Source organism: Oncorhynchus tshawytscha, linkage group LG10, assembly GCF_018296145.1.
Source record: "Oncorhynchus tshawytscha isolate Ot180627B linkage group LG10, Otsh_v2.0, whole genome shotgun sequence".
Taxonomy (NCBI): domain Eukaryota; kingdom Metazoa; phylum Chordata; class Actinopteri; order Salmoniformes; family Salmonidae; genus Oncorhynchus; species Oncorhynchus tshawytscha.
The window spans coordinates 20,410,554-20,435,956 of NC_056438.1; the positions used below are offsets into that span (position 1 = coordinate 20,410,554).

At 47.3% G+C, this 25,403-nt stretch overlaps 1 protein-coding gene across 1 annotated transcript in view; it reads left to right on the forward strand.

The window, feature by feature from the left end:
• Positions 1-606: 606 nt before the first annotated feature.
• Positions 607-25,403, forward strand: part of LOC121847586 (fibroblast growth factor 11-like) — a 177,170-nt gene continuing 152,373 nt past the window's right edge. Inside the window, exon 1 of the mRNA XM_042329347.1 lies at positions 607-719. Within this exon, the coding sequence (XP_042185281.1) occupies positions 607-719 (113 nt within the window). The remainder of the gene's footprint in view (positions 720-25,403) is intronic.

Consider the following 25,403-nt stretch of genomic DNA (forward strand, 5'->3'; position numbering starts at 1 on the left):
AAAGGTAGCTGGAGCTGCAGGGAGAGGAGGGGGCCGTGGGGAGGGCCTGTGGCCCAGGACGAAGCACCCAACCTGGGACGCACAGGGGGACACTGGCGTAGTGGCTCTTCTCACCCACTGATAACTGTGTACCTGAAAATGACACCATGAGTTTTATATTTTCCTGCTGCCATGGTGACGGAGGGACAGTGACAACAACGTAAACAACAACAAGTGCAATAGCAGGCAACAGCCTAAAGGAGAACAACAACAGCTAAACCACCAGTGACTGGAACAACACATTGCATCGAACCAAACCTTAACTAGTCAACATCCCACAACTTTGGGTGAGCCTTTGACAAGGACTCCACCACTCTCACTACCGTGGTGGTCTCCTCCCTCCATTCACCAGCAAGAATCCCCTAGTGACCCTCACTCTGCTACTATATTCCTCCAGATATTGTTGACATAACATATTGACATTTCTATGTCAATCTAGGAAAGTTTTCTCAAGGATTCTGGGTAATCTCCTCCGGCGGTGCGCCGTCGCCCTGGGTGAAAGGGCAGGGGGGCGGCCCACGGTTCCCCCCGACCACAACCGGGTGAAGAACAGGAGCGGGCGGCAATATGGCGGCTCTCGCCAGCTCGTTGATCCGCCAGCGGCGGGAGGTGAAGGACCCCCAGGCCAACCGGCAGGTGGCCAACAAGAGGAAGCCGTGCCCCAAGGCCAACAAGTCCCTGTGCCAGAAACAAATATTATTACTCATATCAAAAGTCCGACTATGTGGCAATCGAGGGCGAAAGTTAGAAAAAAACCGGTGAGTCAATATATACTGTACCAGTCAAAAGTTTGGACACACCTACTCACTCAAGGGTTTTTCTTTATTTTTTACTATTATCTACATTGTCGAATAATAGTGAAGACATCAAAACTATGAAATAACACACATTTGAATCATATATTAACCAAAAAAAGTGTTAAACAAATCCAAATATATTTCATGTTTAAGATTCTTCAAAGTAGACACCCTTTGCCTTGATGACAGCTTTGCCCACTCGTGGCATTTTCTCAACCAGCTTGATGAGGTAGTCAACTGAAATGCATTTCAATTAACAGGTGTGCCTTGTTAATTTGTGGATTTTCTTTCCTGCTTAATGCGTTTGAGCCTATCAGTTGTGTTGTGACAAGGTAGGGCTGGTATACAGAAGATAGCCCTATTTGGTAAAGTCCATATTATGGCAAGAACAGCTCAAATAAGCAAAGAGAAACGACAGTCCATCATTACTTTAAGACATGAAGGTCAGTCAATATGGAACATTTCAAGAGTTTTGAAAGTTTCTTCAAGTGCAGTCGAAAAAAACATAAATTGCTATGATGAAACTGGCTCTCATGAGGACCACCACAGGAAAGGAAGACCCAGAGTTACCTCTGCTGCAGAGGATAAGTTCATTAGAGTTACCAGCCTCAGACCCAGAGTTACCTCTGCTGCAGAGGATAAGTTCATTAGAGTTACCAGCCTCAGACCCAGAGTTACCTCTGCTGCAGAGGATAAGTTCATTAGAGTTACCAGCCTCAGACCCAGAGTTACCTCTGCTGCAGAGGATAAGTTCATTAGAGTTACCAGCCTCAGAAGAGTTACAGCCCAAATAAATGTTTACCAGCCTCAGACCCAGAGTTCAGAGTAACAGACACATCTCAACATCAACTGTTCAGAGGAGACTATGTGAATCAGGCCTTCAAGGTCAAATTGCTGCAGAGAAAACACTACTAAAGGACACCAATAAGAAGAAGAGACTTGCTTGCTCCAAGAAACACGAACAATGAACATTAGACCAGTGGAAATCTGTCCTTTGGTCTGATGAGTCCAAATTTGAGATTTTTTGGTTCCTACCGCCGTGTCTTTGTGAGATGCAGAGTAGGTGATAGGATGAAATCCACGTGTGGTTCCCACTGTGAAGCATGGAGGATGTGTGATGGTGTGGGGTGCTTTGCTGGTGACACTGTCTGTGATTTATTTTGACTTCAAGGCACACTTAACCAGCATGGCTACCACAACATTCTGCAGTGATACTCCGTCCCATCTGGTTTGCGCTTAGTGGGACTACCATTTTGTTTTTCAACTTTACAATGACCCACACACCTCCAGGCTGTGTAAGAGCTATTTGACCCATAAGGAGAGTGATGGAGTCCTGCATCAGATGACCTGGCCTCCACAATCACCGACCGCAACCAGATTGAGATGGTTTGGGACGAGTTGGACCGCAGAGTGAAGAAAAAGCAGCCAACAAGCGCTCAGCATATATGGGAACTCCTTCAAGACTGTTGGAAAAGCATTCCAGGTGAAGCTGGTTGAGAGAATGCCAAGAGTGGGCAAAGCTGTCATCAAGGCAAAGGGGGGCTACTATGAAGAATCTCAAATCTCAAATATATTTGAACACTTTTTTGCTTACTACATGATTCCATATGTGTTATTTCATAGTTGTGACGTCGTCACCATTATTCGACAATGTATAAAATAGTAAAAATAAAGAAAAACCCTTGAATAAGTAGGCGTGTCCAAACTTTATACTGGTACTGTATTTTCACTTTCATTTATGTGAGTATATACTTGTGTATTACTCTCTTTCTTTTACTTGCTACTTAATACTCCCGAGAGTTGTGAAGGTATTATTGTTCTGGTTTATTTCATCATATACAGTCTGTACCCACCATACATGACCCCACCAATCCATATTGACAGTTTACATGATTGTCAAGAAGCTCCAAGCTTCTTTATCTTCTTGTTACCGAACAGACATATAAGTTGAGCATGTGTTGACTGTAGAAAGCAGAGGTGACCCAGCGGTGCAGTTAGCATAAGCCCCGTTGTATTCAGGCGAATGGCCTGAATATCCGTTGCATTATCATCTAAATGGAAACGAGGGAGAGTTAGGATTTGTATGTACTGGTTGTGTTAAAAATAAAAATAATTCTATCTACTCAATACTGACAATACAATAAAAGTCGATTTTGTTTTCTCTAACAAAATGTTCCACATCTGCTACATCCTTTCCCCTATTATAACTTTAAATAATAGTCCTACCATACAGAATGAACCACACGACTGCCCCCTTCTCTGTCTGTAATGGGTGTGATTATTGTGTTACATGTCAGCACAGCGGACCGACCAGCAGACAGGTCCTGGTCATTTGCGGCGATAGAAAGAACTTGGCGTGTCATTGTGATTTAGCACTGTGTAAAAACATCAATACACTCATTTACGGGGCAACTGGTGTGTGTTTGTGTGTGTGTGTGTGTGTGTGTGTGTGTGTGTGTGTGTGTGTGTGTGTGTGTGTGTGTGTGTGTGTGTGTGTGTGTGTGTGTGTGTGTGTGTGTGTGTGTGTGTGTGTGTGTGTGTATGCGTATGTATGTATGTGTGTGTGTGTGTGTGTGTGTGTGTGTGTGTGTGTGTGTGTGTGTGTGTGTGTGTGTGTGCGTGCGTGTGTGTGTGTGTGTGTTCGCATGTGTTATTTAAAACCCTGTGTGTGTGTTTGTGTATGTGTGTTTGTGTGTGTGTGTGTGCGTGTGTGTTCGCATGTGTTATTTAAAACCCTGTGTTTGTTTGTGTATGTGTGTTTGTGTGTGTGTGTGTGTGTGTGCGTGTGTGTGTGTGTTCGCATGTGTTATTTAAAACCCTGTGTGTGTGTTTTACATAATTAACCCAGTGACACATGAAACCGGTCAGACTAAATCTATCACAATACACTTCTGGTTAGTGGAATTAAACTAGATTTGAGGAGGCATATTCCCAGACTGCTTTGAGGGGTCTTCGTCACGGTGGCTGCTGCGGTTTTAGGATCTCATAAGTAAATGGACCAAAATGAAGTTTAATGGTGGCAACAGTATTTCTATGAGCGTGTGTGAGACAGTGAGCTGGTTATAAGACAAACTGTTCTTCATGTAGAACAGTGTTATTTCTGGGACATCCTGCTATTGTGTTTATATTCACACGTATCTCTGTGCTCTTGACATTTGGAACTAGTTGTTTGGAGTAGTCAGTGTATGTGCCGTGTGTCAAAATATTGAAATCATTTCGGACTATACGGTCACCTTTTAGAGTATATTTAAGCAACAATGCCCGGGAGGTGTGGTATATGGCCAATTTACCACAGCTAAGGGCTGTTCTTACGCACGACGCAACGCGTGCCAGGACACAGCCATTAGCCGTGGTATATTGGCCATGTGTGGATCATTCTAGTCATATTTTTATATTATATTTCAAGTATTGGGTCACCAAAATGAAATGTTAAAAGATTTTGAATATAAATTGAAATGTCAGTATAATGAATTGAAATAAATATAGCATTAATTTAAACGTTTTATTATTTTTTTAAATCATGTTTTTTAACTGGCACTAAGAATTCTGTAATGTAATTATATAACATCATTCAACAATTTTCAACTGCATGGTACAGAAACAGGCAAGTAATCACATTCTTTTATATCTGTATTTTGTTGTTTTTTAAAGTCAGGTGGGGATCGTCCGAGCTGACCAACTCAATCCCTTTACATGAAATGAAGATGGAAAACTAGTACTTATCAAAATAATACTTTAACCCATAAAAATATACAATCTATTCATTCATGCACACCATGTGGTCTCCTGTCCTTCACCACATGAGGAGCAGAGGCCATTTTGAACCAAAAAAACTCAACCCTGTCACAAGCATAGTAACAAAAATGCTTTAATGCCTGAGGTGGGAAAATATGTTTTCTTGACGGTTTTAATATGTACTTAATGTTCAGTTATTCTAGTAAAAAAAAAAAATCTAATATTAGCGCAGCCCAAGAATGACCCATATCACAAAGCCATGAGCTGCCTTATTGCTATTATAAACTGGTTACCAACGTAATTAGAGCAGTAAAAATACGTGTTTTGTCAAACCCGTGGTATACAGTCGGATTTACCACAGTTGTCAGCCAATCAGCACTCAGGGCTCGAACTACCCAGTTTATATTTGCCTTTCTCTGTATACCAGGTTCTATTTAGTCATTTATTTCAAAGTATGATTTCCGGCATGTTGTGTGAAGAATTGAAGGCTGACTTAGTTAGATGCTTCCAGAAGTTTCTCTCTATTATGGAGGGACTGTTGAGTGAAGTGAACCGTCTATGAACGGTGTGTCGACGTTCTATAAATACGGTGTAAACGTTCTACATCTATAAACGTAGCTCCGTTGGTAGGGCATGGTGCTGCGGCAGGATGAGGGGCGCGATTCCCGGCACCACCCATACGCAAAACATGTACGCGGCAGGTTTGTAAAGTCGTACGTGAATATTATATGAAACCTAATACCAAGTAAGCACTCCCCTCTCCAAACCCCAGTAGCCATTGGTCTAACTGGGCGTGTGTAGTAGCTGCTGCGGTCGTCATTCCGCTGGTCGACCCGCTATATGTATTATCAAGTTCGTCGGGGTGATCACGGTGGAAACCTTACCCCTGAACACAGCATCTGCCACCGCGGCCGCCATGCACTGCACTGTAGTTACCGGTGGAAAATATGGCACCCGCACTCACGCACGTACACATGCCCCGGTGAACATAGATATCAGCCCAGGTCCTAATGGCCGGCCATTCCTTTTCTAATGGGTTGCACCAGCGGTCGCTACAGTCTGATTGTTTAATTATGGTAATACAAGCCCCTTTTGCTTTCTATGGCTTCTCCACGATTCCGGCATTCACTACATATTAGTATGGATTAGACATAACTTGCCCCTGTCATTGTGGGAATATTGCCTGTCAGCAAAAAGAGAGAGAGAGCGAGGAGAATCGGTGACCCATGGCCGTGTGTTTGTAGGTGTTCCTGAGTGTGTTTTTCCGTCTCTGGTGCCTCTGCCTGTGTGTGCACAGTAACAGAAACTGTAATTGATATGGTAATTTTGGGTATTATCAACAACTTTACTGCAGCATACTGTAAATTATGGAGCATTGTGGGAAAATGTTGCAGGTGGGGAAAGAATTGCTGTATTTCGAATGGTACTGTAATTCCACCCACTGAATTTCTAAAGTCTTTGAAAGTCAAGTTAATAAACAGATCACTGACCATTTCCAATACCACCGTACCTTCTCCGCTATGCAATCCGGTTTCCGCTCAAGGTCCTAAACGATATCATAACCGCCATCGATAAAAGACAGTACTGTGCAGCCGTATTCATCGACCTGGCCAAGGCTTTTGTCTCTCAATCGTCGTATTCTTATTGGCAGACTCAACAGCCTTGGTTTCTCAAATGACTGCCTCGCCTGGTTCACCAACTACTTCTCAGAAAGAGTTCAGTGTGTCAAATCGGAGGGCCTGTTGTCCGGACCTCTGGCAGCCTCTATGGGGGTACCACAGGGTTCAATTCTCAGGCCGACTCTTTTCTCTGTACATATCAATGATGTCGCTCTTGCTGCGGATGATTCCCTGATCCACCTCTACGCAGACGACACCATTCTGTATACTTCTGGCCCTTCTTTGGACACTGTGTTAACTAACCTCCAAACAAGCTTCAATGCCATACAACACTCCTTCTGTGGCGTCCAACTGCCCTTAAACGCTAGCAAAACCAAATGCATGCTTTTCAACCATTCGCTGCCCGCACCAGCCCGCCCAACTAGCATCACTACTCTGGATGGTTCTGACCTAGAATACGTGGACAACTACAAATACCTTGGTGTCTGGCTAGACTGTAAACTCTCCTTCCAGACTTATATCAAACATCTCCAATCCAAAATTAAAATTATTATTATTAAAATTAAATCGGCTTCCTATTTCTCAACAAAGCCTCCTTCACTCACGGCGCCAAAATTACCCTAGTTAAACTGACTATCCTACCGATCCTCGATTTCGGCGATGTCATCGACAAAATAGCTTCCAATACTCTACTCAGGAAATTGGATGCAGTCTATCACAGTGCCATCCATTTTGTTACCAAAGCGCCTTATACCACCCACCACTGCGACCTGTATGCTCTAGTCGGCTGGCCCTCGCTACATATTCGTTGCCAGACCCACCGACTCCAGGTCATCAATAAGTCTATGCTACGTAAAGCCCCACCTTATCTCAGTTCACTGGTCACGATAACAACACCCACCCGTAGCACGCGCTCCAGCAGGTATATCCCACTGGTCATCCCCAAAGCCAACACCTCCTTTGGCCGCCTTTCCTTCCAGTTCTCTGCTGTCAGTGACTGGAACGAATTGCAAAAATTGCTGAAGCTGGAGACTTACATTTCCCTCACTAACTTTAAACATCAGCTATCTGAGCAGCTAACCTATCACTGCAGCTGTACATAGTCCTTCTGTAAATAGCCCACCCTATCTACCTACCTCATCCCCATATTGTTTTTATTTACTTTGCTGCTCTTTTGCACACCAGTATCACTACTTGCACACCATCATCTGCTCATCATCACCTGCTCATCTATCACTCCAGTGTTAATCTGCTAAATTGTAATTACTTTGCTACTATGGCCTATTTATTGCCTTTACCTCCTCAAGCCATTTGCACACACTGTACATAGACTTTATTTGTTTCTATTGTGTTATTGACTGTACCCTTGTTTATTCCATGTATAACTCTGTTGTTGTTTCTGTCGCACTGCTTTGCTTTATCTTGGCCAGGTTGCAGTTGTAAAAGAGAAATTGTTCTCAACTAGCCTACCTGGTTAAGTAAAGGTGAAATCATTTAAAAACATTTTTTAAGAATACGGTATCGTATCTTTGGATCGCCAAAAACCTTTTGACCGTAGTGGGTGTAAGGTATTGTTGTTTCTGTTGCATTGACATATTTTGAGGTGTGCCTTGTGAGAGGCTATATCTGTTGCCCCCATGAATAAGAATGCTGTACCAACTTAACTCCTATGTGATTATAGTGCCCCATCAATTTGTATAGGGGGCTGATTGGAATGGCAGCAAGTCTTCAACCATAAACGGTTGAGCATTTTGCCACGTCCTTTTGGTCTGTTTGGCCCTGTGGTCACCGTGGGTTTGGAAGTCTTTGTTAAGGCCTTTGTTATGTGCAAATGATATAAAACACCAAATATTCATAAATACACTGTAATGTGTAAACACTTTACCTACTGTAGCAGCCAACCTGCTTGCACTAATCACTTGTAATTACAGTAAAATGCTGTGAAATCCATTCATTCTGATAACAGTAGCTTCACTTTTTTACAGTATAATACAGTCAATTTTACAGTATTGTACTGTGTGTCAATACACAGTACTTGCCTTGTTACCGTATTTATATATATTTTATATATATATATATATATACTGTAATATGAAATACAGAATTTCACTTGCCACCAAGCTGCCTGTAAGCTACTGTCAAATTCACAGTAACCTCATTTACAGTGTGTGTACCTCTGGCTGTGTGTTTGTGTCTGTGCATCCCATTGGCTGTGTGTGTGTTCCTGCCTCTGTGTGTGTGTGTGGTGTAGGTGGTTGGAGGCCATAATTGATCACTCATCACCAGTGACCCCACAGAATTTTCCTGACCTCTCCTGTTCGTAGCTCACCCTCAAAGGGGCATCTGGTTGGTTTTGCTTTGGCTCTAACCAGCATGCAACAAGCTTCCACAAGAGTTTAGCTTAATTATAGATCAGCAGAGGGAACGGAGAGAGGAGTGGGATGGAAAGAGGCATGGAGAGAGGGACAGGGAGAGGACTGGGAAGGAGAGAGGGATGAGAGAGGGACAGGGAAGGACTGGGATGGAGAGAGGGATGAGAGAGGGACAGGGAAAGGACTGGGTTGGAGAGAGGGATGGAGAGAGGGACAGAGAGGACTGGATGGAGAGATGGATGGAAAGAGGCATGGAGAGAGGGACAGGGAGAGGACTGGGATGGAAAGAGGCATGGAGAGAGGGACAGAGAGGACTGGGATGGAGAGAGGGATGAGAGAGGGACAGGGAAAGGACTGGGATGGAGAGAGGGATGGAGAGAGGGACAGAGAGGACTGGATGGAGAGAGGGATGAGAGAGGGATGGAGAGAGGAGTGGGATGGAAAGAGGGATGGAGAGAGGGACAGAGAGGACTGGGATGGAGAGAGGGATGAGAGAGTGACAGGGAAAGGACTGGGATGGAGAGAGGGATGGAGAGAGGGACAGAGAGGACTGGATGGAAAGAGTGATGGAGAGAGGGACAGGGAAAGGACTGGGATGGAGAGAGGGATGGAGAGAGGGTCAGAGAGGACTGGATGGAGAGAGGGATGGAAAGAGGGTCAAAGAGGACTGGATGGAGAGAGGGATGGAAAGAGGGATGGAAAGAGGGATGAGAAAGGGACAGGGAAAGGACTGGGATGGAGAGAGGGATGAGAGAGGGACAGGGAAAGGACTGGTATGGAGAGAGGGATGGAGAGAGGGACAGAGAGGACTGGATGGAGAGAGGGATGGAAAGAGGCAGGGAGAGAGGGACAGGGAGAGGACTGGGATGGAGAGAGGGATGGAGAGAGGGACAGAGAGGACTGGATGGAGAGAGGGATGAGAGAGGGACAGGGAAAGGACTGGGATGGAGAGAGGGATGAGAGAGGGACAGGGAAAGGACTGGGATGGAGAGAGGGATGGAGAGAGGGACAGAGAGGACTGGATGGAGAGAGGGATGGAAAGAGGCATGGAGAGAGGAACAGGGAGAGGACTGGGATGGAAAGAGGCATGGAGAGAGGGACAGAGAGGACTGGGATGGAGAGAGGGATGAGAGAGGGACAGGGAAAGGACTGGGATGGAAAGAGGCATGGAGAGAGGGACAGAGAGGACTGGGATGGAGAGAGGGATGAGAGAGGGACAGGGAAAGGACTGGGAAAGAGGGATGGAGAGAGGGACAGAGAGGACTGGGATGGATGAGAGGGATGGATGAGAGAGGGACAGGGAAAGGACTGGGATGGAGAGAGGGACAGAGAGGGACTGGATGGAAAGAGTGATGGAGAGAGGGACAGGGAAAGGACTGGGATGGAGAGAGGGTCAGAGAGGACTGGATGGAGAGAGGGATGGAAAGAGGGTCAAAGAGGACTGGATGGAGAGAGGGATGGAAAGAGGGATGGAAAGAGGGATGAGAAAGGGACAGGGAAAGGACTGGGATGGAGAGTGGGATGAGAGAGGGACAGGGAAAGGACTGGGATGGAGAGAGGGATGGAGAGAGGGACAGAGAGGACTGGATGGAGAGAGGGATGGAGAGAGGGACAGGGAAAGGACTGGGATGGAGAGAGGGATGGAGAGAGGGTCAGAGAGGACTGGATGGAGAGAGGGATGGAAAGAGGGTCAAAGAGGACTGGATGGAGAGAGGGATGGAAAGAGGGATGGAAAGAGGGATGGCGAGAGGGACAAGGAAAGGACTGGGATGGAGAGAGGGATGGAGAGAGGGACAGGGAAAGGACTGGGATGGAGAGAGGGACAGGGAAAGGACTGGGATGGAGAGAGGGACAGGGAAAGGACTGGGATGGAGAGAGGGATGAGAGAGGGATGGAAAGGGGTATGGACAGAGAGAGGGACAGAGGGGACAGAGAGGACTGAGATGGAGAGAGGGATGGAGAGAGGTATGGAGAGAGGGACAGAGAAAGGACTGGGATGGAGAGAGGTATGGAGAGAGGGATGGAGAGGACTGGATGGAGAGAGGTATGGAGAGAGGGACAGAGAGGACTGAGATGGAGAGAGGGATGGAAAGAGGACTGGATGGAGAGAGGGATGGAGAGAGGGACAGAGAGGACTGGATGGAGAGAGGTATGGACAGAGAGAGGGACGGAGAGATGGAGAGAGGGACAGAGAGAGGGACAGAGAGAGGGACAGAGAGGACTGGATGGAGAGAGGTATGGACAGAGAGGGATGGACGGAGAGATGGAGAGAGGGACGAGAGAGAGAGGGACAGAGAGAGGGACAGAGAGAGGGACGGAGAGGACTGGAGATGGAAAGAGGGATGGAGAGAGGGACAGAGAGGACTGGATGGAGAGAGGTGAGAGAGGACAGAAAGGACAGAGAGAGGGACGGAGAGAGGGGACAGAGAGAGGGACAGAGAGAGGGACAGAGAGAGGGACTGAGGACTGAGATGGAAAGAGGGATGGAGAGAGGGACAGAGAGGACTGGATGGAGAGAGGTATGGACAGAGGGAGGAGGGACGGAGAGATGGAGAGAGGGAGGGACAGAGAGAGGGACAGGGAGAGGACTGGGATGGAGAGAGGGATGGAGAGAGGGACAGGGAAAGGACTGGGATGGAGAGAGGGATGGAGAGAGGGATCAGAGAGGACTGGGATGGAGAGAGGGATGGGATGGAAAGAGGTATGGAGAGAGGGACAGAGAAAGGACTGGGATGGAGAGAGGTATGGAGAGAGGGATGGAGAGGACTGGATGGAGAGAGGGATGGAGAGAGGGACAGCGAGGACTGAGATGGAGAGAGGGATGGAAAGGGAGGACTGGATGGAGAGAGGGATGGAGAGAGGGACAGAGAGAGGGACAGAGAGAGGGGACAGAGAGAGGGACGGAGAAAGGACTGGGATGGAAAGAGGGATGGAGAGAGGGACAGAGAGGGATGGACTGGGATGGAGAGAGGGATGGATGGACTGGAGAGAGAGGGACGGAGAGGGTCAAAGAGGACTGGATGGAGAGAGGGACAGAGAGAGGGACGAGGGGACAGAGGACTGGGATGGAGAGAGGGATGGAGAGAGGGACAGGGAAAGGACTGGGATGGAGAGAGGGATGGAGAGAGGGTCAGAGAGGACTGGGATGGAGAGAGGGATGGAAAGAGGGATGGGATGGAGGGACAGAGAAAGGACTGGGATGGAGAGAGGTATGGAGAGAGGGATGGAGAGGACTGGGATGGATGGAGAGAGGTGGATGGAGAGAGGGACAGGGACAGAGAGGACTGAGATGGAGAGAGGGATGGAAAGAGGACTGGGATGGAGAGAGGGATGGAGAGGGAGGGACAGAGAGGACTGGATGGAGAGAGGTATGGACAGAGAGAGGGACGGAGAGATGGAGAGAGGGACAGAGAGAGGGACAGAGAGAGGGACAGAGAGAGGGGACAGAGAGGACTGGATGGAGAGAGGTATGGACAGAGAGAGGGACGGAGAGAGGGACAGAGAGAGGGACAGAGAGAGGGACGGAGAGGACTGAGATGGAAAGAGGGATGGAGAGAGGGACAGAGAGGACTGGATGGAGAGAGGTATGGACAGAGAGAGGGACTGGAGAGAGGGACAGAGAGAGGGACGGAGAGGGACTGGATGGAGAGAGGGATGGAGAGAGGGACAGGGAAAGGACTGGGATGGAGAGAGGGATGGAGAGAGGGTCAGAGAGGACTGGATGGAGAGAGGGATGGAAAGAGAGGTCAAAGAGGACTGGATGGAGAGAGGGATGGAAAGAGGGATGGAAAGAGGGATGGAGAGAGGGACAGAGAGGACAATGGAAAGGACTGGGATGGAGAGAGGGATGGAGAGAGGGACAGGGAAACTGGGACTGGGATGGAGAGGGAGGGACAGGGAAAGAGACTGGGATGGAGAGAGGGACAGGGGAAAGGACTGGGGATGGAGAGAGGGATGAGAGAGGGATGGAAAGAGGTATGGACAGAGAGAGGGACAGAGGGGACAGAGAGGACTGAGAGGACTGGATGGAGAGGGGATGGAGAGAGGGACAGAGAGGACTGGATGGAGAGAGGGACAGAGAAACAGGACTGGGATGGGAGAGAGGACTGGATGGAGAGAGGGATGGAGACAGACTGGATGGAGAGAGGTATGGAGAGAGGGACAGAGAGGACTGAGATGGAGAGAGGGATGGAAAGAGGGACTGGATGGAGAGAGGGATGGAGAGAGGGACAGAGAGGACTGGGATGGAGAGAGGTATGGACAGAGAGAGGGACGGAGAGATGGAGAGAGGGACAGAGAGAGGGACAGAGAGAGGGACAGAGAGGACTGGATGGAGAGAGGTATGGACAGAGAGAGGGACGGAGAGATGGAGAGAGGGACGGAGAGAGGGACAGAGAGAGGGACAGAGAGAGGGACGGAGAGGACTGAGATGGAAAGAGGGATGGAGAGAGGGACAGAGAGGACTGGATGGAGAGAGGTATGGACAGAGAGAGGGACGGAGAGAGGGACAGAGAGAGGGACAGAGAGAGGGACGGAGAGGACTGAGATGGAGAGAGGGATGGAGAGAGGGACAGAGAGGACTGGATGGAGAGAGGGATGAAGAGATGACTGGATGGAGAGAGGGACAGGGAGGACTGGATGGAGAGAGGGATGGAAAGAGGACTGGATGGAGAGAGGGATGGAGAGAGGGGACAGGGAGGACTGGATGGAGAGAGGGGACAGGGAGGACTGGATGGAGAGAGGGACAGAGAGGACTGGGATGGAGAGAGGGATGGAGAGAGGGACAGAGAGGACTGGATGGAGAGAGGACTGGATGGAGAGAGGGACAGAGAGGACTGGATGGAGAGAGGTATGGAGAGAGGGACAGAGAGGACTGGATGGAGAGAGGGATGGAGACAGAGAGGACTGGATGGAGAGAGGTATGACTGAGAGAGGGATGGAGAGAGGGACAGAGAGGACTGGATGGAGAGAGGGATGGAGAGGACTGGATGGAGAGAGGGACAGAGAGGACTGGATGGAGAGTGAGGTTAACTATGTAATGTTAATGCCTGTATCAAATATGGTATCCATGTGTTTATGTACAGGTGCGTGTGTGAGCAAGCTCTAAATAAACATTCAGGTTTCCTTGTGTCCATTTCTGTGTGTGTGCGCCTGTCTGGATGTGATGCATGTGTGTATCGTCTGTAATCGCTGCTTACCTGTGTGTCAGTGACAGATGATGATCTGATGTGCATGTCCCTGACTGACCCTTCCTCCTCCTCCCCACCCCCCTCCGTCAGACCCCATCTCAACTCACTCACCGGGTGGCTGGTAACAACCCATACGAATGACGGCCTCACCCTCCACTACAGCCCAGTCAGCTGTTAACAAGGTCAGCCTGCCCCTCTGCAACCACAGAGAGGAGGAATCACCACGCTGGAATTGTGTGTGTGTGTGTTTGAGAAGGAATGGGAAGATTTATAGGTGTGTGTGTGTGTGTGTGTGTGTGTGTTTGAGAAGGACATATAAATGCTGTTTACCAAACAGAATACAATAACACTTCTACTGCATATCAGGTCGTACCAAGATGGCGTAGCAGTAAGTCGTCCTGTCTCGTCGTGTCCCTGTATATATCGTCTATTTTTCGTTTTTTACATATTTTTCTTCAAAAACATTTTGCTAAACCTAAGCTTCCAAATACTCTCCTGCAACCCGCCTCACCCAATGTAGCTATTTTTCCTAAAGTATTTATATTTACTTCGGAACCGGAACCCCTCAACTGAAGCTAGCCGGCTAACCACCAGCTATGCTAGCGGTCTTCAGCTAACCGGTCATCAGCTAAGCTAACCTTTAGCTCGGAAAGCTCTCGCCAGCTCGAACAACGCGACTCTAACCAGAGCATAACGGACTTATTTATTTTTTCATCCCCGGACTCATCCCTGGATTCCCACCGCAAACGGAACATTTCAGCTGGATCTTCACAACTAGCTATCTAGCTAAACCGCAACCCCGGATGATTACTCCTGGCTAGCGCTTCCACCCACTTAGCGTGAAGCTAGCCCGGCCAACGCACCTGTACCACCACCGTAGCATACTCCTGGGCTACAATACCCGGGCCCACGACCGGTCTATCGATGTCACCGCATGAAGAGGAATAAACAGACTCACCCCATCGCGACGTCCCCTAAAGGCCAACTCTCTAGCCCTCGCTATCTCCCTGCTTGCTAAACTCGGCCTGCTAACTGCTAGCTTGTCTAGCCCCGGTCCGCTAACTGCTAGCTTGTCTAGCCCGGGCCTACGAACTGTTAGCTTGTTAGCACAGGCCTGCTAACTGCTAGCCTGTCTAGCCCGGGCCTACAAACTGTTAGCTTGTTAGCACAGGCCTGCTAACCATCTGAATCGCCGCGTCCCAAACACTCACCGGACCCATATTTACTTTCTATCTCTTCTTGATTTTTAATCTGTTTATACCTTTCCGGAAACCTGCCTCACCCAATGTGATACGGAATCGCTATTATTTTTATTTTTAGAACACACTCAAGAACCTCCAGAAGCTAACCAGCTAACTAGCTACAAGCTATTTAGTCATTGTTAACTTTTTTTTCAACCTGGATAACACTCGTCAGTCCAGCTTCCCTGCCCCATCCACCGCTGCCCCCTGGACACTGATCTCTTGGCTACATAGCTGATGCACTCTGGACTGTCCATTAATCACGGTACTCCATTCTGCTTGTTTATGTTTTATCTGTCGGCCCCGTTGCCTAGTCAACGCCATTTTACCTGCTGTTGTTGTGCTAGCTGATTAGCTGTTGTGTCTCACCTACTGTTAAAGCTAGCTTTCCCAATTCAACACCTGTGATTACTGTATGCCTCGCTGTATGTCTCTCTCAAATGTCAATATGCCTTGTATACTGTTGCTCAGGTTAGTTATCATTGTTCTAGTTCACAATGGAGCCCCTAGTTCTACTCTTCATACCCCTGATAACTCCTTTGTCCCACCTCCCACACATGCGGTGACCTCACCCATTACAACCAGCATGTCCAGAGACACAACCTCTCTCATCATCACCCAGTGCCTGGGCTTACCCCCGCTGTACCCGCACCCCACCATACCCCTGTCTGTGCACTATGCCCTGAATATATTCTACCATGCCCAGAAACCTGCTCCTCTTATTCTCTGTCCCCAACGCTCTAGGCGACCAGTTTTGATAGCCTTTAGCCGCACCCTCATACTACTCCTTCTCTGTTCCGCGGGTGATGTGGAGGTAAACCCAGGCCCTGCATGTCCCCAGGCACCCTCATTTGTTGACTTCTGTGATCGAAAAAGCCTTGGTTGCATGCATGTCAACATCAGAAGCCTCCTCCCTAAGTTTGTTTTACTCACTGCTCTAGCACACTCTGCTAACCCTGATGTCCTTGCTGTGTCTGAATCCTGGCTCAGGAAGGCCACCAAAAATTCAGAGATTTCCATACCCAACTATAACATCTTCCGTCAAGATAGAACTGCTAAAGGGGGAGGAGTTGCAGTCTACTGCAGAGATAGCCTGCAAAGTAATGTCATACTTTCCAGGTCCATACCCAAACAGTTCGAACTACTAATTTTGAAAATTACTCTCTCCAGAAATAAGTCTCTCACTGTTGCCGCCTGCTACCGACCCCCTCAGCTCCCAGCTGTGCCCTGGACACCATTTGTGAATTGATCGCCCCCATCTAGCCTCAGAGTTTGTTCTGTTAGGTGACCTAAACTGGGATATGCTTAACACCCCGCCAGTCCTACAATCTAAGCTAGATGCCCTCAATCTCACACAAATCATCAAGGAACCCACCAGGTACAACCCTAACTCTGTAAACAAGGGCACCCTCATAGACGTCATCCTGACCAACTGGCCCTCCAAATACACCTCCGCTGTCTTCAACCAGGATCTCAGCGATCACATTGCCTGTATCCGCTACGGAGCCGCAGTCAAACGACCACCCCTCATCACTGTCAAACGCTCCCTAAAACACTTCTGTGAGCAGGCCTTTCTAATCGACCTGGCCCGGGTATCCTGGAAGGACATTGACCTCATCCCGTCATTTGAGGATGCCTGGTCTTTCTTTAAAAGTAACTTCCTTACCATTTTAGATAAGCATGCTCCGTTCAAAAAATGCAGAACTAAGAACAGATACAGTCCTTGGTTCACCCCAGACCTGACTGCCCTCGACCAGCACAAAAACATCCTGTGGCGGACTGCAATAGCATCGAATAGTCCCCGGGATATGCAACTGTTCAGGGAAGTCCGGAACCAATACACGCAGTCAGTCAGGAAAGCTAAGGCCAGCTTCTTCAGGCAGAAGTTTGCATCCTGTAGCTCCAACTCCAAAAGTTCTGGGACACTGTGAAGTCCATGGAGAACAAGAGCACCTCCTCCCAGCTGCCCACTGCACTGAGGCTAGGTAACACGGTCACCACCGATAAATCCATGATTATCGAAAACTTCAATAAACATTTCTCAACGGCTGGCCATGCCTTCCGCCTGGCTACTCCAACCTCGGCCAACAGCTCTGCCCCCGGCAGCTCCTCGCCCAAGCCTCTCCAGGTTCTCCTTTACCCAAATCCAGATAGCAGATGTTCTGAAAGAGCTGCAAAACCTTGACCCGTACAAATCAGCTGGGCTTGACAATCTGGACCCCCTATTTCTGAAACTTTCCACCGCCATTGTCGCAACCCCTATTACCAGCCTGTTCAACCTCTCTTTCATATCGTCTGAGATCCCCAAGGATTGGAAAGCTGCCGCAGTCATCCCCCTCTTCAAAGGGGGAGACACCCTGGACCCAAACTGTTACAGACCTATATCCATCCTGCCCTGCCTATCTAAGGTCTTCGAAAGCCAAGTCAACAAACAGGTTACTGACCATCTCGAATCCCACCGTACCTTCTCCGCTGTGCAATCTGGTTTCCGAGCCGGTCACGGGTGCACCTCAGCAACACTCAAGGTACTAAACGATATCATAACCGCCATCAATAAAAGACAGTACTGTGCAGCCGTCTTCATTGACCTTGCCAAGGCTTTCGACTCTGTCAATCACCATATTCTTATCGGCAGACTCAGTAGCCTCGGTTTTTCGGATGACTGCCTTGCCTGGTTCACCAATTACTTTGCAGACAGAGTTCAGTGTGTCAAATCGGAGGGCATGCTGTCCGGTCCTCTGGCAGTCTCTATGGGGTGCCACAGGGTTCAATTCTCGGGCCGACTCTTTTCTCTGTATATATCAATGACGTTGCTCTTGCTGCGGGCGATTCCCTGATCCACCTCTACGCAGACGACACCATTCTATATACTTTCGGCCCGTCATTGGACACTGTGCTATCTAACCTCCAAACAAGCTTCAATGCCATACAACACTCCTTCCGTGGCCTCCAACTGCTCTTAAACGCTAGTAAAACCAAATGCATGCTTTTCAACCGATCGCTGCCTGCACCCGCATGCCCGACTAGCATCACCACCCTGGATGGTTCCGACCTTGAATATGTGGACATCTATAAGTACCTAGGTGTCTGGCTAGACTGAAAACTCTCCTTCCAGACTCATATCAAACATCTCCAATCGAAAATCAAATCAAGAGTCGGCTTTCTATTCCGCAACAAAGCCTCCTTCACTCACGCCGCCAAGCTTACCCTAGTAAAACTGACTATCCTTCCGATCCTCGACTTCGGCGATGTCATCTACAAAATGGCTTCCAACACTCTACTCAGCAAACTGGATGCAGTCTATCACAGTGCCATCCGTTTTGTCACTAAAGCACCTTATACCACCCACCACTGCGACCTGTATGCTCTGGTCGGCTGGCCCTCGTTACATATTTGTCGCCAGACCCACTGGCTCCAGGTCATCTACAAGTCCATGCTAGGTAAAGCTCCGCCTTATCTCAGTTCACTGGTCACGATGGCAACACCCATCCGTAGCACGCGCTCCAGCAGGTGTATCTCACTGATCATCCCTAAAGCCAACACCTCATTTGGCCGCCTTTCGTTCCAGTACTCTGCTGCCTGTGACTGGAACGAATTGCAAAAATCGCTGAAGTTGGAGACTTTTATCTCCCTCACCAACTTCAAACATCAGCTATCTGAGCAGCTAACCGATCGCTGCTGCTGTACATAGTCTATTGGTAAATAGCCCACCCATTTTCACCTACCTCATCCCCATACTGTTTTTATTTATTTACTTGCTCTTTTGCACACCAATATCTCTACCTGTACATGACCATCTGATCATTTATCACTCCAGTGTTAATCTGCAAAATTTTAATTATTCGCCTACCTCCTCATGCCTTTTGCACACATTGTATATAGACTCCCCCCTTTGTTTTCTACTGTGTTATTGACTTGTTAATTGTTTATTCCATGTGTAACTCTGTGTTGTCTGCTCACACTGTTATGCTTTATCTTGGCCAGGTCGCAGTTGCAAATGAGAACTTGTTCTCAACTGGCCTACCTGGTTAAATAAAGGTGAAATAAAATAAAAAGGTCAGGGACACACACATCTAGTGCGCACAGGTTGGCGCATGCCTGACTGCGTTTGTGTGTGTGTGTGCGGTGCTGCCATGGCTAGAGATATCGGGAAAGGAAAGGGCCCTACTCCGACTATAAATCCACACATACACCCTTCGATAAGGCCTGGGTAAATTACAACCCTTCACTGAAGTGTGTCTGTGACAATGAGCAGCTCATCGTTGCGGTGTGATTCATCAGGCCCCATCAGCACTGCTCATTAACACACTGATTTATCAATCACACACACACACACAAACTGATTTCATCAATAACACTGTGCTCAGTGTGGAGAGCAACCATTCAGTCCTGCACAATTTTTGGAGAGAGAGAGAGAGACGGAGAGAGAACACAGTAGCAGAATACCTGACTACTGTGACTGACCCAAACTTAATTAAGGAAAGCTTTGACTATGTACAGCCTTGCTATTGAGAGAAGCCGCTGTAGGCAGACCTGGCTATCAAGGAAAGACAGGCTATGTGCACACTGCCCACAAAATGAGGTGGAAACTGAACTGCACTTCCTAACCTCCTGCCAAATGTATGACCATATTAGAGACACAGACCCACAAAGAATTCTAAAACAAACCCAATTTTGATAAATCCCCATATCTATTGGGTGAAATACCACAGTGTGCAATCACAGCAGCAAGATTTGTGACCTGTTGCCTCAAGAAAAGGGCAACCAGTGAAGAACAAGCACCATTGTAAATGCAACCTATATTTAGGTTTATTTATTTTCCCTTTTGTACTTTAACCATTTGCACATAATGACATTTGAAATGTCTTTATTATTTTGGAACTTTTGTAACGTTTACTTTTATTTTGTATTGTTTATTTCAATTTTGTTTCTTATCTATTTCACTTGCTCTGGCAATGTTAGCATATGTCGAGCGAGAAAGCCCTCAAATCTCCCTCACATCTTTACTCCCTTGCTCTCGCAGTGCCCAAACCCTTATATTCTCAAGGACCCCTCCCTCCCTCCCTCCCTCCCTCCCTCCCTCCCTCCCTCCCTCCCTACCTCCCTCCCTCCCTCCCTCCCTCCCTCCCTCCCTCCCTCCCTCCCTCCCTCCCTCCCTCCCCCTCCCTCCCTCCCTCAATCCCTCAAGTGTCTTCTTCCTCAACATGGTGTTGATATTTCCCTCCCTCCCTCCCTCCAAGTCTGTCTTCTTCCTCAACATGGTGTTGACGTCTGCTAGCCAGGTAGTTAGTCAGGGACAACGGGGAGCTGGGGAATTGTGTAGCTGTATTATAGACCCAGGACTCAGAGAAGCTGCTACATGCATTTATAATGGTGCTCTGATTGCTACAGGGGGACGGCTGGTATTGGGGATGACATGGCAGGCATTCACTTGCTGTAGTAACTACACACAGTAGACAGTGTTGTACACACACACACACACACACACACACACTGCAAGTCTGTGAAGATGATCCATTAGGTTCATCCATCTGGATATTGCTTTCCCATTAGTAGCTTAGCGTATGAAATACACAAAACTACCGCAATAAACCACAGCAAATTAAACTGTTACATACCACTGGACAGGTTCAATTATTTCATTGCATTATTGTTTCCAAGTGGTTGCAGATCTATAAAAGGCTATGAGCTGTGAGCTTGTGACAGCCATTTATATTCTGTTATTCACACCACCGCCAAGATGGCTGTACATTTTCCAGTCTTCTGTTGGTCTCCATTGTTTTTTCACTACTCACCTCCAGTTTACTGCCAATGGGACAGATGTGAAAATGGAGCCTGGTATAAATTCGTTTTAGATAACATTTGGCCTCCATAATGATCAATGAGTGTAAACGCTCAAGGTGCTACCTTATTGATTTGTGGTGGTGAAAAAGCCATTTGTTTTTTGAGATGGATGTCATCATCCACAGGCATCTATAGGTGGTGACTTTGGGGAGGTGGGTGGGGGTTGTGTGTGTGCGTGCGTGCGTGCGTGCCTTCGGGGGAGGGGGGGGATTCGTGAGAGGGCCATGGTACCCAAGCGGGTCAGAGAGGGGCAGTCGAATCGGGATCGGAAACAACTGTTCAGCTGATGACCTTCAAAGAATGAGCACAGAGGGAGAACACACACACACACAAACACGTGTACACATGCACGATGGAACGCACAGACAGAAACGCACAATCTGTGACAGCTATGCCTCTGGTATCAATATGTAAACCACCTCAGGTGTGATTCATAATTAACCTGTAACACCATCTGTACCTTATACAGGTGGCACAAACACTCACACACACTCTCACACCACTCACACACACACACACACACACACACACACAACATATTCATCCTCTGTCTTGCCATGTACAGGATGCAGCAGCCTCTTTCTCGCTCATTGTGTTTGACTTGATGCAGGAAACAGATGAAGTGCTGTTTCTGCTGAGGCAGCATCTTCTACTCCCGCTGCTTGCCTCAATGTCAAAAATGAGTGGCGAGGAGAAGACTTGAATTTCCCTAAGCACGGTCCCTTTAATCAGTGGTCATACTTCTAATGACTGTATTCACATGCACGGGGAGAGGAATGAACACGTTAGCATTTTCTATGCAATCAATTTGCCTGATGGTATGCAAACACAGCTGTACGTGGATGACATGGAGATACGGTCCACGCACACCTCCTAGCCATCCTCACTGACTCACTCACTCACTCACTGACTCACTCACTCACTCACGCATACACGCATGCACGCATTCACTCAAACACCAGCAAGATCTCATGGTTTTACCAATTTGGCATCGGATTCTGACCATTAGCCACGTTTCTCCAAACATCAAATTTTGAAGAAGCTGCAAACAATACAGTACATACATGTGAGATGGGTGATGCAATATGTTAACACAATTTAGAAGTGACTAAGATACCGCAGAATAGTGTGGAGTCCAGTTTATACATATGAGATGAGTAATGTTCGATATGGAAAACATTATTAAAGTGGCTAGTGATCCATTTCTAAAAGTGGCCAGTGATTCCTAATCTATATCAATATGCAGCCGCTGCTGATGTGCTAGTGATGGCTGTTTAACAGTCTGATAGTCTTGAGATATAAGCTGTTTTTCAGTCTCTTGGTCCCAGGTTTGATGCACCTGTACTGACTTCACCTTCTGGATGATAGCGGGGTGAACAGGCAGTGGCTCGGGTGGTTGTTGTCCTTGATGATCTTTTTGGTCTTCTTGTGACATCGGGTGCTGTAGGTGTCCTGGAGGGCGGGAAGTTTGCCTCCGGTAATACGTTGGCCAGACTGCACCACCCTCTGGAGAGATTTGCAGTTCTGGGCGGTGCAGTTGCCGTACCAGGCGGTGATACAGCCCGACAGGATGCTCTCAATTGTGCATCTGTAAAAGTTTGTGAGGGTTTCAGGTGACAAGCCAAATTTCTTTAGCCTCCTGAGGTTGAAGAGGCGCTGTTGTGCCTTCTTCACCACACTGTCTGTGTGGGTGGATCATTTCACTTTGTCAGTGATGTGTACGCAGAGGAACTTGAAGCTTTCCACCTACTCCACTGCGGTCGCATCGATGTGGCTAGGGGCGTGCTCCCTCTGCTGTTTCCTGTCCACAATCATCTCCTTAGTTTGGTTGATGTTGAGTAAGAGGTTATTTACCTGGCACCACACTCCCAGAGCCCTCACCCCCTCCCTGTAGGATGTCTCATCGCTGTTGGTAATCAAGCCTACTACTGTTGTGTTGTCTGCAAACTTGATGGTTGAGTTGGAGGCACGCAAGGCCACTCATGTGGGGGCCCCAGTGTTGCAAGGATCAGCAAAGAGGTGTTGTTTCCTACATTCACCACCTGGGGGCGACCTGTCAGGAAGTCCAGGATCCAGTTGCACAGGGTGGGGTTCAGACCCAGGGCCTCGAGCTTGATGATGAGCTTGGAGGGTACTATGGTGTTGAATAATGAGCTATAGTCAATGAACAGCATTCTTACATAGGTATGTCTCTTGTCCAGGTGGGATAGGGCAGTGTGCAGTATGGTGGCGATTGTGTCATCTGCGGATCTATTGGGGCGGTAAGCAAATTGAAGTGAGTTTTTCATTTGTCTACTTAAGTAGATGGTCTGGCATTTTGAAATAAATAGCTTCTACTTTTCAGTTTATTGACAAGTCATTGAAAATGAATACCCTTTTTTCAATTATTGAATTGTAATTTTTGTTAACTTCCTGAATTGACTACCTTCACTTCGAATTGAGCCCAATCCTGACACACACATGCAGTGCATTCAGAAAGTATTCAGACCCCCTTCCTTTTTCAACATTTTGATACGTTACAGCCTTATTCTAAAATGTAGGAAATATTTTTTCTTCTTCATCAATCTACACACAATACCCCATAATGACAAAGCAAATGTACTATTTATTAAAACTTAAACACAAAAATACCGTATTTCTAGAAATATTCAGACCCTTTGCTTTGAGACTCAATGGATCTCAGGTGCATCCTGTTTCCATTGATCATCCTTGAGACGTTTCTACAACTTGAAGTCCACCTGTGGTAAATTCAATTGATTGGACACGATTCGGAAAGGCACACACCTGTCTTTATAAGGTCCCACAGTTGACAGTGCATGTTAGAGCAAAAACCAAGCCATGAGGTTGAAGGAATTGTCCGTAGAGCTCCGAGACAGGATTGTGTCGAGGCACAGAACTGGGGAAGGGTACCAAAACAATTCTGCAGAATTGAAGATCACCAAGAATACAGTGGCCTCCATCATGGAAGAAGTTTGGAACCACAAAGAGTCTTCTTAGAGCTGGCCACCCGGTCAAACTGAGCAATCGGGGGATAAGGTCCTTGGTCAGGGAGGTGACCAAGAACCAAATGCTCCCTCTGACAGAGCTCCAGAGTTCCTCTGTAGAGATGGGAGAACCTTCCAGAAGGAGAACCATCTCTGCAGCACTCCACCAATCACTCCTTTATGGTAGAGTGGCCAGACGGAAGCCAGTCCTCAGTAAAATGATCATGACAGGCAGCTTGGAGTTTGCCAAAAGGCACCTGTCTGATGAAACCAAGATTGAACTCTTTGGCCTGAATGCCAAGCGTCACGTCTGGAGGAAACCTGGCACCATCCCTTCGGTGAAGCGTGGTGTTGTTAGCATCATGCTGTTGGAATGTCTTTCAGATGCAAGGACAGGGAGACTAGTCAGGATCGTGGGAAAGATGAACGGAGCAAAGAACAGAGAGATCCTTGATGAAAATCTGCTCCAGAGTGCTCAGCACCTCAGACTGGGGCGAAGGTTCACTTTCCAACTGGGCAATGCAGGAGTGGCTTCGGGACAGGTCTCTTAATGTCCTTGAGTGGCCCAGCCAGAGTCCAGACTTGAACCCAATCGAACATCTCTGGAGAGATCTGAAAATAGCTGTGCAGTGACGCTTCCCATCTAACCTGACAAAGCTTGAGAGGATCTGCAGAGAAGAATGTGAGAAACTCCCCAAATACAGGTGTGACAAGCTTGTAGCGCCATCCCCAAGAAGACTCGAGACTGCAATCGCTGCCAAATGTGCTTCAACAAAGTACTGAGTAAAGGGTCTGAATACTTATGTAAATGTATATTTCTGTTCATAATTTTTAATACCTTTCCAAAAAATTCTAAAAACCTGTTTTTGCTTTGTCATGATGGGATATTGGGTGTAGATTTATGAGGATTAAAAAAACAACATTTTAGAATAAGGCTGTAATGTAACAGTGTGGAAAAAGTCAAGGGGTCTGAATACTCTCCGAATGCACTGTGTACTCTGTACACACACACTACACTAAAACATTTATACTACCGGCCACTTAAAGCCATGTTTTGACATATGAGAACATGAAACACAGTCAAATATTCAATGCCTTCTATACTGAGAACATGAAACACAATCAAATATTCAATACCTTTCATACTAAGTACGTTGAACACAGTCAAATATTCAATGCCTTCTATACTGAGTACATGAAACACAATCAAATATTCAATGCCTTCCACACTGAGTACGTTGAACACAGTCAAATATTCAATGCCTTCTATACTGAGTACATGAAACACAATCAAATATTCAATGCCTTCCATACTGAGTACGTTGAACACAGTCAAATATTCAAGGCCTTCTATACTGAGTACATGAAACACAATCAAATATTCAATGCCTTCCATACTGAGTACGTTGAACACAGTCAAATATTCAATGCCTTCTATACTGAGTACATGAAACACAATCAAATATTCAATACCTTCCATACTGAGTACGTTGAACACAGTCAAATGTTCAATGCCTTCCATACTGAGTACATGAAACACAGTCAAACGTTCAATGCCTTCTATACTGAGTACATGAAACACA